This window comes from Mustela nivalis (genome assembly GCF_964662115.1).
Source record: "Mustela nivalis genome assembly, chromosome: 12".
NCBI classification, from domain to species: domain Eukaryota; kingdom Metazoa; phylum Chordata; class Mammalia; order Carnivora; family Mustelidae; genus Mustela; species Mustela nivalis.
This window is the reverse complement of record NC_139031.1, coordinates 86,787,913-86,802,714: the sequence shown is the minus strand read 5'-3', so window position 1 is coordinate 86,802,714 and position 14,802 is coordinate 86,787,913. Positions and strand designations below refer to the sequence as shown.

The window sequence follows — 14,802 nt, the reverse complement described above, 5'->3', positions numbered from 1 at the left end:
ATGGAGGCTTATTTTCATTCTTTCCTCCTTCCCTCCCTTCCTTTATTTACTTTTCTTTTTTGTTTTGTCTTGATGGCTTATTTCTGAGTTTTTGAGTGGAAGGACTATTGACAGTGGCCAGAACATATTCCAAGAGTACTGCGCTGATGTGTGAAAACACCAGCACACACTGGGCTTTTGGGTCACATGTGCTTCAGGTCTGTCAGCTCTGAAGTATTGATGAAAGATGATCTTCTGTGCATACATTTGGGCTGATTGGGCTTCCCCATTCACACTGTTCTCTCCACAGAGGTTCCTTCTGGCTGTGCCTGAAGTCCAACACTTGATCTGAGTATTTCCAGTTTTCCAGTGAACATTCATTTTTTTAATTTTTTTTGGCTGGGGACGGTTAGGAGGACATGAACTTCCCAGTTAAATATGAACTGTCATTTTGGTCATTTCTTTTTGTGCTGAATTCTTACAGCTCTCCACACAAGGAGATGCAAGCCAGGTGATTGGGCCTCTTACAGAAGGGCAGAGAAGAAACGTGGCAGTAGTGAATTCACTGTATAAGTTGCACCAATCAGTAACAAAGGTAATCATTATTTTATTTTAGTTTCTTTTGCTTTCAGCTTTGCTCTTTTCACCTCAAATTTAGACAGCAAGGAATTATTGTTTAATTTTTGGCCAAGAATACAATGAAAACGTGATGACTGTAAAATAGATTGCAGAAGGAACTCTTTTTAAACAGTTTCTGTTCCTGGCCTTTATCATTTGTGTCACTTTTCTCGATACATTTGGTTTAAAACATGAACTCTAGATCATCAGGCTTGAATGGTATAATCAACTTTACTGAGCAAATGATTTAAGGGTAAATCATATGTGTTTCATACCAATTAAAAAGCATAATTTCATGGGTGGGAGGTTGGGGTAAGCAGGTGGTAGGTATTAGAGAGGGCACGTATTGCATGGAGCACTGGGTGTGGTGCAAAAACAACAAATACTGTTATGCTGAAAAGAAATAAAAATTTTTTTTAAAAAAGCATAATTTCATAAGAACTCTTAATCCCTCCAACTAGCAAAGGTTCCATCTTTGCACAAAGAAGGAGGGAAGGAACTGCATTAAAAACTTATTTTTTATGATATAATCACTGATGACTCCTTGGAAGTAAAAAATATATATCCCTTTTGCTATTGTTACTGTTGTTTTACTAGTGTTTGCTATTTGCTATTTTTTTTATGATAAATGTTAACTTGTTTGCCTTCATGTATTATTTCTAAGATGAACTGTATTTATAATTACCAAGAAAGCAACACTTTCGAATCAATCCTTGACTTTTGAATAGCTCATTTTTTCTCTTTATAAGTCATTTCCAAAATATTTAGTTAAGTAGAGAGATCAATATTTAGAAGACTTGAAGGAAGCCAAAGGTTAGGGGATGCTCTTGAGAACATGACCTTTATTTTAAGTTTTAATATGCTCAATTACATTTTAGAATAATTATGTGACTATTTATTTACATCAATTTTTAACAAGTCCTGTGTCAGTTAGGAGTTTCCAAAAATGTGTATGTCACACATTAAAAAGAATATATTTTAAAGTGTTATTAACAAGTAAATCTCAGAAAAGTAACAGAAGTAAATAAAGAATAAATGAAATATTTTCCATTCCCTTTCATTATTACTCTGAAGCCTCACAATCAATGAAAGTTTCTCTTTCTTTAGGGTGATTTCAATGCTTCTATTGATACTTTCAGAATCTTCATAATATTTGTATCGTATTTGTAAATGTTTGACATTTGTATTTTAAAGGCTTGTCGAAAATTATAGTCAGCCTGGAGAAAATTGAATTTTTTAAAAGAAAAATGTAAATATGGCTTTAGACTGACCTTTTATAAAGTTAAAACTTTATAATTAAACCTTCATAAACCTTATAATTAAAACCTATCTAAAGTGAATAAAGGGAAGCCAACTCTTAGAATTCTTCATGTTTTGATTATTTGAAGTATATAGTATAATTGCCTTATGTAGTATAATTGCTTTATACAAGAAAGTAGTTTTTAACCTATCTTAACTAATATATACTAATGAGTATCTAAAACATGTATGAGATGTAATCTAAAGTATTTATACTATTTTGTGTGTCTGTGGAAATAGCTTTATCATGTTACAACCAAAATCAGTATTTATAAAAGTAAAAGACTTAAGCAAAACTCTGTTTCAAAACCTTGTTCTAGGTGGTTTCAAGTCAGAGCTCCTTCCCACCAGCAGCTGAGCAAACTATAATGTCAGCCCTAAAGGTAAAAGAATTCATCTTTGACGCTGTAGATCAAAGCGGTTTTAAGAATTGTTTGGATGAGTGCAGGATGTCACATTTTAAAAATAATTTCAAATCCTCTACACACACCAAAAGTAGCTGCTGATAATTATCCTAAAGAGAAAGAATGCATGTGTGTTTATATTTTCTAGAACTTAAAAACAAACCCTGTTGCTGTCTACAGATTGTGTTCTACTTATGAGAATTCTATCATAAGCTAGGGAGGCAAGAGTCTTCAAGTTGTCACTGTATCTTCAGCCATTACAGCCTCGTATGATCCCAGTAATGTGGTGATTCTCTGCAAGGGTGATTTTGTTCCCTAGGGAACATGTAACAAAGCTCAAGATATTTCTGATGGTCATGACTGGGAGTAGGGTGCTCCTGGCATCTCGTGCTGGGGATGCTGTTACACATCTCATAGAGCACAAGACAGCCCCAGACAAAAAGGAATTACTGGGCCCAAAATGTCAATAATGCCAAGGTTGAGATACTCTAAAGTGTATCCATAAGGTGAGAAATTTGGGTAAATTCCCTTTTTTTTTTTTCCCCAACATACTAACACAAATACACTCTGGAAGTTTAATAAAAAATGACGTTGGTATGAGATTCAGAGCCATGTGTACTTGACAATGGGTAACTCTTCTAAAAAACAAGGATATTGGGCACCTGGGTGGCTCAGTGGGTTAAAACTTCTGCCTTCAGCTCAGGTCATGATCCCCGGGTCCTAGGATCAAGCCCCATATCGGGCTCTCTGCTCAGCGGGGAGACTGCTTCCCCTTCTCTCTCTGCCTGCCTCTCTGCCTACTTGTGATCTCTCTCTCTGTTAAATAAATAAATAAAATCTTTTTTTAAAAAAAGGATATCATTTATTGTAATGATAGTAATAGATATCCTTTATTTAGCATCTGCTACTTGCCAGTCACATGCCATATATTGAAGTATTATAGCAACTGTTCAAGTTGTGTATTGTTATCCCTATGTTGTACAACTTAGAAATAGTAACTTGCTCAAAGTCCTGATGCTGGTGAACTCAGACCTCACTGACTCAAGAGAGTCATGCCTACTACACCTTGCCATCATCATTCATTGGCTTACTAAATGTTTTTTTGGTATTTAAGGAACACTGTATAGCAGACTCTAGAGCCAAACTCCCTGTGTATGAATGCTGTCTCAGCTATTCAACTAGCCGTAGAACCTCAGACAAGTTAGTTATCTCTTGCCTTAGTTTCTTCATCTGTAAAATGGTACAATATAACCATACAACCATAATAGATGTCAACGGTTCGTTGGATTTAGATCATTTGGGTAGAGTTTAAAAAAGAGAGAGACAGAGACAGACACTACCAATGAACTCCAAGGAGAGATACTTTTATTTAAGAGAGTAAGGAAGCTACAAAGAAACAGCAGTGAGCTGAGGAAGAAGTTTTGGAGGGGATATTTCACAATCCTAAAAGAGAAGGGAATTTCTGGGGTCAAATGCTGTCTATAGGTGACATGGATGGGGATTTAATAGGCCCCCAAACTTAAGGACACTAAATTCATTTGGAAGGTAGGAGAAGACAAGTCTGTTTTCCCTCAGCACAATAAGGGTGCACTTGGATGTTTTCACTGTATTCTCTTTTTTCCCCAAAGTGCTCATCTCATTGTGATGAAGTATTACTCATGCCTCCATCATAAAATAATTGTTTTTATTAAGAGTTCTCCAAGTTATCGATGATCCTAAAAATAGCAGAAATCAGACCAATATGACAAATCAAAAGGTCTTAACATTCTTGTTTCCAAGCAGGGAACTTACAAAGTCTCCTTTTCCCGCAGTTCCACATTTTTTTCCTTCTCTTCTAGCAGTAGCTGTCAAACATATTTTGATCACTACCCAAGATAATAAATAGATTTTAGGGGCACCTGGGTGGCTCAGTTGTTGAATGTCTGTCTTTGGCTCAGGTCATAATCCCAAAGTCTCAGGATTGAGTCCCACATTAGGCTGTGTGCTCACCGGGGAGTCTCCTTCTCCCTCTGACCCTCACCTTGCTTGTGCTCTCTCTCTCTCTCTCTCTCTCAAATAAATAAATAAAAACCTAAAAAAAAAGAAAAAGAAAAAGAAATAGTTTTTACTTTGTGACCCCATGCACAATACATAATTTATAAATATATACACACACATATACTTGTATATGTATAGAATATACATCTACATGTATTTCTGTAATTGAAACAAAGTTTCACAGAACAATGTTTTTCCTTATTTTGTGTGATACATGCTTATATTTTCTATGTTCATGTGTTACTTTTTTCTTTTAAGACTTTATTTGAGGGAGAGCACGTGCATGTAGGGTGGTGGGGTGCTGGGCATCGGGAGAAGGAGAGAGAAAATCATAAGCAGGCTCCATGCCCAGCTTGGAGCCTGACAGTGGGCTCCGTCTCACCATCCTGAGATCATGACCTGAGCTGAAATCAAGAGTTGGCCACTTAACTGACTGAGCCACTCAGGTGCCCTCCTCATCTATTACTTTTTTAAAACATTCTGATAGTGATTGACTAAATTGGTTTTTTGACCCCTGAGGATCACAGCTCATAGTTTGAGAAAGTTCAGTTTGTGGGTTAAGACAAAGTGCCTACACTTTGCTTGATTATAAAAGTCTCCTGACAAATTAAAAATAGAAATTCTTCAGGGGCGCCTGGGTGGCTCAGTCAGTTAAGTGTCAACTCCCGATTTGGGCTCTGGTTGTAATCTCAGGGTTGTGGGATTGAGCACCACATCAGGTTCAGCACAGAGTCTGCTTGAGATCGCCTCCTCTCCTACCCCCGCTGTACTTGCTCTCTCTCTCAAATAATAAAATCTTAAAAAAAAAAAATTTCAGAAACTCTAAGTAAATGATGTGCTCTCTGAATCTGTATTTCTAGCATACAACAAAGGTTATTCCTGTTGTTAGTCACTTGGGACTGGGAGTTGAGGCTAGTGCAGGGAAGATTCCCTGTTCTTGGGCTCCTGCCCTCACTCTTGGGTTTGCTCGCTAGAGGGGGCCCCATGGAGCTGGGTGCTGGTTTGCTGAGGCATCGCCAGTGTTGGCCTTGAGAACTGAGTGAGAGAAGACGAGCATTTGGTTTGTCTCCTCTGCAGTGGCCCTGACAAGTAGATACTTAACAGCATATGTTAACGGAACTCAAACAGTTGTGACCTTGCTTTTTAAGTTAAATCATATAAAAACCGGATGACATATTAAGTAAAAAACAAAACCTTCTGACTTAAAGAAAAAAGAGAACCTTGAATTTTAAAATTGTAGGAGACTTAATATACTACTTTGAATCGGGGTAGAATGTTAGGGTGCATAAATGATTGCAGCCCAAGAATCAAAAATCTATATGCGTTTGTTATTTGATAGAGAACGTATGTTTTTTTAAGATTTATTTATTTGAGAAAGAGAGAGAACAGGGGGAGGGGCAGGGGGAGAGACTCTCAAGCAGACTCCCTATTGAGCACGGAGGGAGAAGCAGGGCTCCATCCGACAATGATGACATCATGACCTGAGGTGAAGGCAGACACTTAACCTACTCAGCCACCCAGGTGCCCCTTGATAAAGAAGATATTAAATATATGTTTCACTTAACAGTCTTTTCTTCTCTACCTTGTTGAGATGTTATCCAGAATTAAAGGTTATTTTAGGCTTAAGGTTTAACATCTCATAATGATCTACTATGCCATGGATGGCCCAATTAATATTAATTTAGAGCCATTTCATTATACCCACTATCAGCTGTAATTAGCATTTAAAAACCTTGATACATTTATTACTGAGATTGCTTTATATGGGTAGGGATGGTATTGCTAGGTTTATATATGACAATTTTTCATTTCTCCCTTAATGTGTGGGTTTGTGTTCTATATGAGAGAATAATCCAGATTGCTGAGGCTTCTATATTTTTATAATCTTATCTATTTTAGGTAAACCTTTGGAAAATGTATGACACACTTCCCTGCTTTGTAAAGAGCTTATGAAATAGAACCTAGTCTTCTTTCTCTGTTCTCTCTGGTAGTCCTTAATCCTCTACCATTCCTGTTTTGTATTTTCCCTAAGTGGGAAGCCAGAATGAGCATTTTCTCTGTAAACTATCATATTGTGTGCAAGTAGATGCCTGTTTTCCCCCATCTTGTTTCTCTGGCTAGAACCCCTAGTATAAGTGTTCTAATCGGAACTGGTGAGAGTGGATATTGGTGAGTGCTTTCCTGACTGGGGGAAAGCACTCCATCATATTCTCCTATTTTGATTATGATGTTAGGTGGCCTTTATCAGATAAAACAAGTTCCCTTCCATTCCTAGCTTACTGACACTTTTTTTTAAATTATAAATTGTATTTTATCAAATAGTTTTTTCTCTATTAAAATTATCAGATAGTTTTACTCCTTTATTCTGTTAATAAAATACAGAAGTTTATTTTCAAATGTCAAACCCACCTTGGTTATGATGCATTACCCTTTTTATATATTCCTGGATTTGATCTACTTAATTTTTGTTAAAGATGTTTGCATCTGGGGCACCTGGGTGGCTTATTCGTTAAACCTCTGCCTTTGGCTCAGGTCATAGTCCCAGGGTCCTGGGATCGAGCCCTGTATCAGGCTCCCTGCTCTGTGGGAAGCCTGCTTCTCCCTCTCCTGCTTGTGCTTCCTCTCTCACTGTCTCTTTCTCTCTCTTTCTCCCTGTGTCAAATAAATAAATAAAATTATTTTGAAAAAGATGTTTACATCTGTAATCATAAGGGATACTGGTACGTAGTTTTCTTGTAGTTTCTTTGTCTGCTTTTGGTATCAAGCTATTACTACCCTCATTAATTAGGTTTAGAAGTATTTCCTCCTGCTCTGTTTTCTGAAAGAACTTGTATTGTTATCTTCTTACATGCTTAGTAGAATTCACCAGTGAAACCATCAGAACCTGTGGGGTTTTTTGTAGGGAGTTTATAACTACAGACTTGATTGGTTTAGTAGGTGAAAGGCTATTCAAGTTATGTTTCTTTTTTAATGAGCTTTGATACTTTTTGACTTTCCAGATATTTATCTATTCATCTAAGTTCCCTGATTGTCAGGATAGTGTTGTACATAATATTCTCTTACTGTCCTTTTAATGTCATTAGAACCCATAGTGATAACCTCTTTTTAATTGTTTCTTTTAGTGTTTGTGTTCTCTCTCTCTTTTTTTCTTTTCCATCAGTTTAGCTAGGGGTTTACCAGTTTTGTTGATCTTTTCAGAGGACCAACTTTTGACTTGACTGACATTCTCTTTCTTTTTCATTGATTTCTGCTTTTGTCTTTTTTATTTCCATCTACTTTGGATTTTCTTTGCCTTTTTTTTTTTTAAAGATTTTATTTATTTATCTGACAGACAGAGATTACAAGTAGGCAGAGAGGCAGGCAGAGAGAGAGGAAGGGAAGCAAGCTCTCTGCTGAGCAGCGAGCTCGATGGGGGTCTCGATCCCAGGACCCTGAGATCATGACCTGAGCCGAAGGCAGAGGCCTTAACCTACTGAGCCACCCAGGCGCCCCTCTTTGCCTTTTTTTTTTTTCAAATATGTTATATTATTGATTTTTAGACCTTTGCACTCCCAAAATAACAAGTTGTAAATTTCCCTCTAAGCACTTAAATTTTGATATGTTATGCTTTTATCTTCATTCAGTTTAAAATATTTTCTGATTTCCTTTGCAATTTCTTCTTTGATTCTTGGGTTATTTATAAGTGGGTTGTTGGGTTTTTTTTAACTTCTAATGATTTCTGATTTTCCTAGATGTCTTATTGATTTTTCAGTTTAATTCTGTTATCAGAGAACATACTCTGTACTATTGCAGTTCTTTAAATTTATTGAGTCTAGTTTTATGTCGTCTGTCTTGATGAATGAACATGTGCTTGACAAAAACGTGTAATCTACAGTCGTTGAGTAGAGTGTTATATAAATAGCAGTTAGGTCAAGGTAGTGGTAATGCATTTAGTGATACTGTGTTTAGATCTTCTGTGTCTCTACTGATATTTTATGTAGTCTATCAATTGCTGAAAGGCAGAAGTTACAATTTTCTACCGTGATTGTGGACCTTTTAAGTCTGTCAATTCTTGATGCCTCAATTTTGAAGCTATTGACTAGTTCCGTTAAAGCTATGTTACATACGTATTTATTATTGTTATACCTTCCTGATGAACTGATGCTTTCATCATTATGAAATATTTAGCTTTGTTAATACTGTAGCTACTTCAGCCTTTTTATGCTCAATGTTTACATGGTATATCTTCTGTCCATTTACTTTCAACTCCTCTGTGTCTTTCTTTTTTAAAGTGTATCTCCTCAAGAGAGTAAATAGTTGTCTTTTTTTTCTGTTCTGATAATCTCTACCTTTTAATTAGAGTGTTTAGTCCAGTGACATTATATAATTATTAATAAGGTTTTATTTAGGTGTATCCTATTATCTAGTTTTTATTTATCCCATTTGTTTTATTTGTTCAGGTTTTTTTGCTTTCCTCTTTTCCCCCTTTTCTGTTTCCTTTTGGATTCTTTGAAGCTTTTTTGATTCCATTTTTATTTATTTATTAGATTTTTATCTGTACCTTTTCATGTGATTTTTTTAGGGGTTCTTCTGTGGATTACGATGTATATCCTTAAGTTTCCATAATCTTCATAGAGTCAATATTGTGCCATAGTATATAAAATACAGAAACCTCATATTTATAGAAGATCATTTACATCTGCATGCATCTAGTGCAAATTTTTTAGTTTAAAATATCCATTTGGTTCTTTTTTACACTTTCAGTCACTCTGCTGAGGTTTCCTGTTGTATACTGTTTATATGGTTCCTATTGTTTATTTATTTATTTATTTTTACTTCGCTGAGGTTTTCGCCTAATAATTTAGAGTCTGGATCATCTCAAGGTTGGCAGATGATCTTTCTCCTTGAAAACTGATATCATTTCCAAGCTTTTGGAATATTTAGTAATTTTTAATGTATCCTGGACTTCATAAATGTTATGTTGTGTAGACTCACTATTTTGTTTTGTTTTGTTTTGTTTTTTTAACATTGCTTCTGAGTGTTGATGGTATTTCTTTAGCGATTAATCAGCCTGATTAGCCGCTGATTGTACACTGTCATACCTGCAGCTAGCCATTCCTCAGACCTCAGTTCAATTCTCAAGCCTTGGTTGCCAGCCGCTTTGTGTTTGCTTTGCACAGGCATGGTTGATGAGTCAGCTGCAGAGTAGTGCTGAGTTTAAATACAGAATTAGGCATTCTTCTCTGGCTTTCTCCTTTCTGAGGTTCCCATCTCACTCTCTAGCAGCCCTGGTTGGACCAGGGCTCCTTTCCATTGTTCCTTTAGCCTGAAAGACTGCTGGATTTGTTTTGTTTTGTTTTTCTCTCAGAGTTTTAGCCCCCCTGCCTTGCCACCACCATGACTGTAGGCGCTCTTAGGACAAAGTCACAGAAAATGGAGAACTCACTTCTGTGGCTTGCCCTTAGAGGGCAGATTCCCACAGCCCTCTAAAACTACCTGCTTTTTCCCCCATCTCTGAGCCCTCTAGTATGTCGTTTATTTGTCCTCTTTGTAGGAGGATCTATAGTTAGGTATAATTCCTTCATATAGAGCAGAAAACTTGCCCCTCTTTCTTGAAATCTTGTCCATTTATTTCTACCGTACTCTAAGGTCTCTTCCTTCTTCTCTGCTGCCAGTGGGGAAAATGTAACCAAAAGCTCACTGGAGTCACGTACACCTAGGAAATCCCAGTCCTTCTGCTTGTTCACTTAAGGACAGTGTCTTTCCCTTCACTTTAGTCTCCCCATCTATAAAGATTAGATTCCCTACCTGTAAGTTAGAGATTTTAATATTTTTAGAGGAAGGAGTAATTGAATTTTAAGCAGAATTACAATATCTGAGTCACATAGCACAGTACCCGGCACATAATATATACTAAATAAAAATCTTACCCCTCTTACTCTTTCAAGGGCTTCTCCTCTTCTGAATGACTTCAAAACGGCATTTAGCCTTACTCTACAAACCATCCTCTGGATCTCATTGACTCTTTCAGCTTCCCTCTTAAAAGCCAAAGACTACCAAATCTAGTCAAAATGTGTCAAAAACTACAAATATAAATATTTCATTATCTCCTGGATATCCCATATGGATTTCCCATGTGCCCTCCAAGAAATTCATGTCCAAATCTGAACCCATCATTTTCTCTCTGCATCCCCAAGTCAACCTGCTGCTTCTGCGTTTAGACATCCAGTTAATAATATCAGATCATGAAAGAAAAAAAAAATCTAGGTGTACTCTTAAATCTCTCTGCTCCATATTTCTCAAATGTAACTACGCAGTCCTGCCATTCTCCATCCTATCTCCTTGTATCTGTTCCTACTGCCTCTGATTTGGTTTGGGCTCTCACAATTTTGCTTTGATCCTACTACTGCCTTTGGTCTATTCACCCGATCTACCACCCAACATAATGTTTCCCAAATTCAAATCTTTAACCGTATTTTCAGCCCCATCTTTCCTCACTTGGTTCTTACTACTTGTCCTTTGAAAGTCAGTTTAGACAGTGCCTTTCATTTTCCAGATCATCTCAGTGTGGGGGAGGTTTCTCCCACAGTCCCATAGCACCCTATACAGCTTTGATAGGACTGTAAGTTGTTCTCTGCTGTCACTAGACTGTGAACGCCCTGAGGGCAGACTCTGTGCTCTCGCTCTCTCCTTGCCTCCCTCTTGCTCTCTGGCCCCACAGACAGTATGCATACTTTTATCAGAGACTAAGGGCTAGAGATGACACTTAGGAATTTAATGAATAAGTTTTCTTTATTTTAACGTTTTCTGATTGATTTCTAGCATTCATATGAGGCAAAAGCCATGCATCTCCACTGTATGTAATCATCATTGAAATATATATATTTGAATTTTAGATTTTAAGTGTATACTTAGTCCCAGTCAGTATTTTCCCTGTAACTAAGGCCAAGGGGTCTTTGTAACTTAACCAGTGATCATACCTCACTGTCAAACAGTTCTCAGCCTTGGCACTGTTGACATTTTAGGCTGTGTAGTTCTTTGTTGTGGGAGATTGTCCCATGCATTGTCGGTTTCATAGTGGCATCCCTGTGCTAGATCCACTAGAGGCCAGTAGCAAATGCCCATGCCAGAGGCCCTAGTACTAGGTGTTTGTGACAAAAATTGGGAAGGGAAGATGGCACCAAGTACCAAAAGTATGCCTACTGAATAGGAACTTAATCCATGAAATGCCTCACTCTTCTGCCCTGTAAGAACCACAAGCATATTTATTACATTCCCTCTGGTTACAGCCATACGATGTTGTTCCAGTTTTGAAGAATGACTTTTGGTCTCCCCTCATCCTTTTCAGAAACCACAAAATGTGTTCATTTGATCTTTGTACACTTGATCTTTGTACGTAGTACTGCTCCTCACTCCTCCTTCCTCCAGGAGCTCATTTGACCATGAAACTTCCTGAAAATTTGAGATGAGTGGGGGAGTTGAAATTTGCAGAGCCATGTTCCAGATATTATTGGCTTTAAGGATCACTCCCAGCAGCAGTTGGGAGAGGAACAGGCTTCTCTTGAGCTTATTACAGTTCAAACACTGTATATAGTTAGGATTTGATATAAAAACTTCTAGTCAGAATGCTTCTCCCAGGGGTGCCTGGGTGGCTTAGTGGGTTAAGCCTCTGCCTTCCTCTCAGGTCATGATCCCAGGGTCCTAGGTTGGAGCCCCTCATTGGGCTCCCTGCTCAGCAGGGAGCCTGCTTCCCTTCCCCTCTCTGCCTGCCTTTCTGCCTATTTGTGATCTCTGTCTGTCAAATAAATAAATAAAATCTTAAAAAAAAAAAAAAAGGCTGCTTCTCCCATCTTGGATTAATTTGTGTTGGTCTTTAATTTTGCCTGTCCTTCCTTTTTCTTGTTAGACAATCCATGCTCTTATGGGAAGTGCTCTGCAGCCTTTGCTGACTTCAGTGGGAGACGCTATAGAGGCCATAATCATCACCATGCATCAGGAAGATTTTTCTGGGTAAGCATTTTGAACCACAGTCTTCACTAGCCTTTGCCACATTGGTTTTCTCTCACGCACCTCCGCCCTTCCTTCCTGTTTCCCTGTAGGCCTTGTTCCTCTTATGACCGGTTTGGCCTCCAACTTCATACTACTTTATCCATTGTGAGCACCATTAGCTGATTAAAATTTTTCAGTTCTTGCTTTCATCCTTTCTCTCCTGTCATTGAAACAGAATCATTAACATTTGCAGGACTCAGCTTGGCACTGCAGGATTTCTGGTCGCTGGTACCATCTTCTCTTTTCAAGCTGATCCTGATCCTTCTTTCTCACAAATGCCCTGTACTTAAGCTTCTGGCGTAGGCATGTTATTTCTTATATAAAATGTCCCAGCTGTGCCACGATGCTAGTCTGAATCCTGCTCTGGCCTTGAAGGCACGCTGCATCCAGCCCCCTGCAAGAATCATTTTCATTTCTCAGAGTCTTGTGGCAGTCTGATCTGGCCGTGTCGCACCTGGCCTAATCAGTGCTTTGGGACCATCCCACAGCTGTTTACAGGAGTACCACTTACCTGTATCCTATGTGTCTTGAGAATAAAAATCATGGGTTTTAACCTAATATTCACTGAAATGTTTTTAAGGAGAGGAAAATGGTTTGAGCTCCCTGTATTAAGACATTATTTGTAGAGAATTTGGAATAGTTATTTGCACATGCTTTGAGTGATTTTTCTTAACCATACTCTAGAGCTAAACATTTGAATACTAATGCGTAGATATGTGTTTTATCTTCCTAATTCATAGTTACTGTTTTAGAATTTTCCTATTTGTATTTCTTTTAATATTGTTTAAATATCTGCATTATTAAATGTCCAGCCACTAGTCTAGCTGTTGCTAGAAAACTGTGTGAATTTTACACTGTCCTTTAATTTTTCAAACCCCTTATCTCATTCACAAAATATCTTTTGAAGGGTAAAAAGTTATCCCTCTTTTTAATAGTGGAATGAAGCACAGAGGGTCAAGTGTATTATACACAAAATGCAGTAATATTTGGAGCTAAGAATACAAAACTGCTGACTTATCAGTATTTGGAAGGAAATGCATTTTGCTCAGAAGTGATCTGAAATCTTCCCGTTAGACCAATCCTCGATGCCTGTGAGAAGGAAGCAGAAAGTGAAGGCTCATTCTGTAAGAGTGCTCAGCTACTTACCTCAGCTGCTGTTTACGTTAGGGAACCGCAGCTACTGCCTGTAGCCAGTGGACTGGACATTAAAAGTTGGTCTCCCTAGTAGATATGTCCTTACTAGTTTGCTTAAATACTAGGGAGCCAGATGACCGGTCATATGTTGCCACAAGTAGGAAGCATTATTTTAAGGTATGTAACACTGCCCTTAATTTTTCCCCCAAATGGCTTTTAACAGTCCCATTTCCGCTCTGTCTACATATGGCAGACATTTGAGATATTTGGAATTATTGCCCCAGGGCAGTAATTTTCTCACTTTCTAGAACTTTGATACTAGTAATTACTAGGAATTCTGTCATTTCATTTCCCATATCAAATGTGTGGCTTGAATGAAATAAAAGGTGAAGTTAGATGAAACTAGTCAAGAAGTAGGAATCACTTTTATAGTAGGGCCAGGGGTCACACTTGGAAAAATAGTAGTGAACAGCTGCCCTTGAAAGCCCTCTATATTTATTCTAGGTAAAAGGAATAAAGCAGATTACCTTGTCAGCTGGCCGTATATGGAGTGTGGTTACAGAATCTCCCTGCTACTTAAAAAGTAACGCCCAACACAGTCTCCTGGTATATGAAATGTCTTTAATAGGACCAGTGTGTTTTTCTCCAAATTAGAGAAAGCTCAAAATGTAAATGTCTGATGGACGTAGTGCATTGATTGAAATTCTTTCATTTAAAGTAAAATGACTCATCTCTGATTATAGCTTGAATGGGGGAGGAAGGGCAGTAAAAGTAGGAAGACCCTAGATCCTGAAGTGACGGATGAGCCCCTCGGCTGCAGGGAGAGTGCGCGCACACCCCCAAAGATAGGGGACCTGAAGGTCTGTCACTTTTCAGGTGTGCATCTGCTTAGTCCTTCTGCCTTCAGCTTGCACACACAGGCTTTCTTGATAAAGACCCTTACATTTCTGCACAGCTTACAGTTGCACTGGATCAGCTGAAAATCTCCTTCTAAAAGCTTCAGCGTAATTGGGAAAACTGTGCTGTAGCCATGGCCAGGCACATTTCATATGCTAATAAATTTAAATCAAGCTTCTAATCCATACTAAGAATTGATAATACCTATTTCCAAATTTTGTCTGGTGGATTATTTTACTTATATTGCCATGTGCTTTGAACTGGTTTTATTTATTTATTTTTTAAGGTTTTATTTATTTATTTAACAGGGGTCACAAGCAGGCAGAGAGGCAGGCAGGGTGGGGGGGCGGGGGAGGAGAGCAGTCTCCCCGCTGAGCAGAGAGCCTGATGTGGGCTCCATCCCAGG

At 38.0% G+C, this 14,802-nt stretch overlaps 1 protein-coding gene across 1 annotated transcript in view; it reads left to right on the top strand.

The window, feature by feature from the left end:
• Positions 1-14,802, top strand: part of COG5 (component of oligomeric golgi complex 5) — a 294,139-nt gene that overhangs the window by 256,273 nt on the left and 23,064 nt on the right. Inside the window, exons 15-17 of the mRNA XM_082691956.1 lie at positions 464-574; positions 2,217-2,279; positions 12,223-12,326. Coding sequence (XP_082548082.1) covers positions 464-574; positions 2,217-2,279; positions 12,223-12,326 — 278 coding nt within the window. The remainder of the gene's footprint in view (positions 1-463; positions 575-2,216; positions 2,280-12,222; positions 12,327-14,802) is intronic.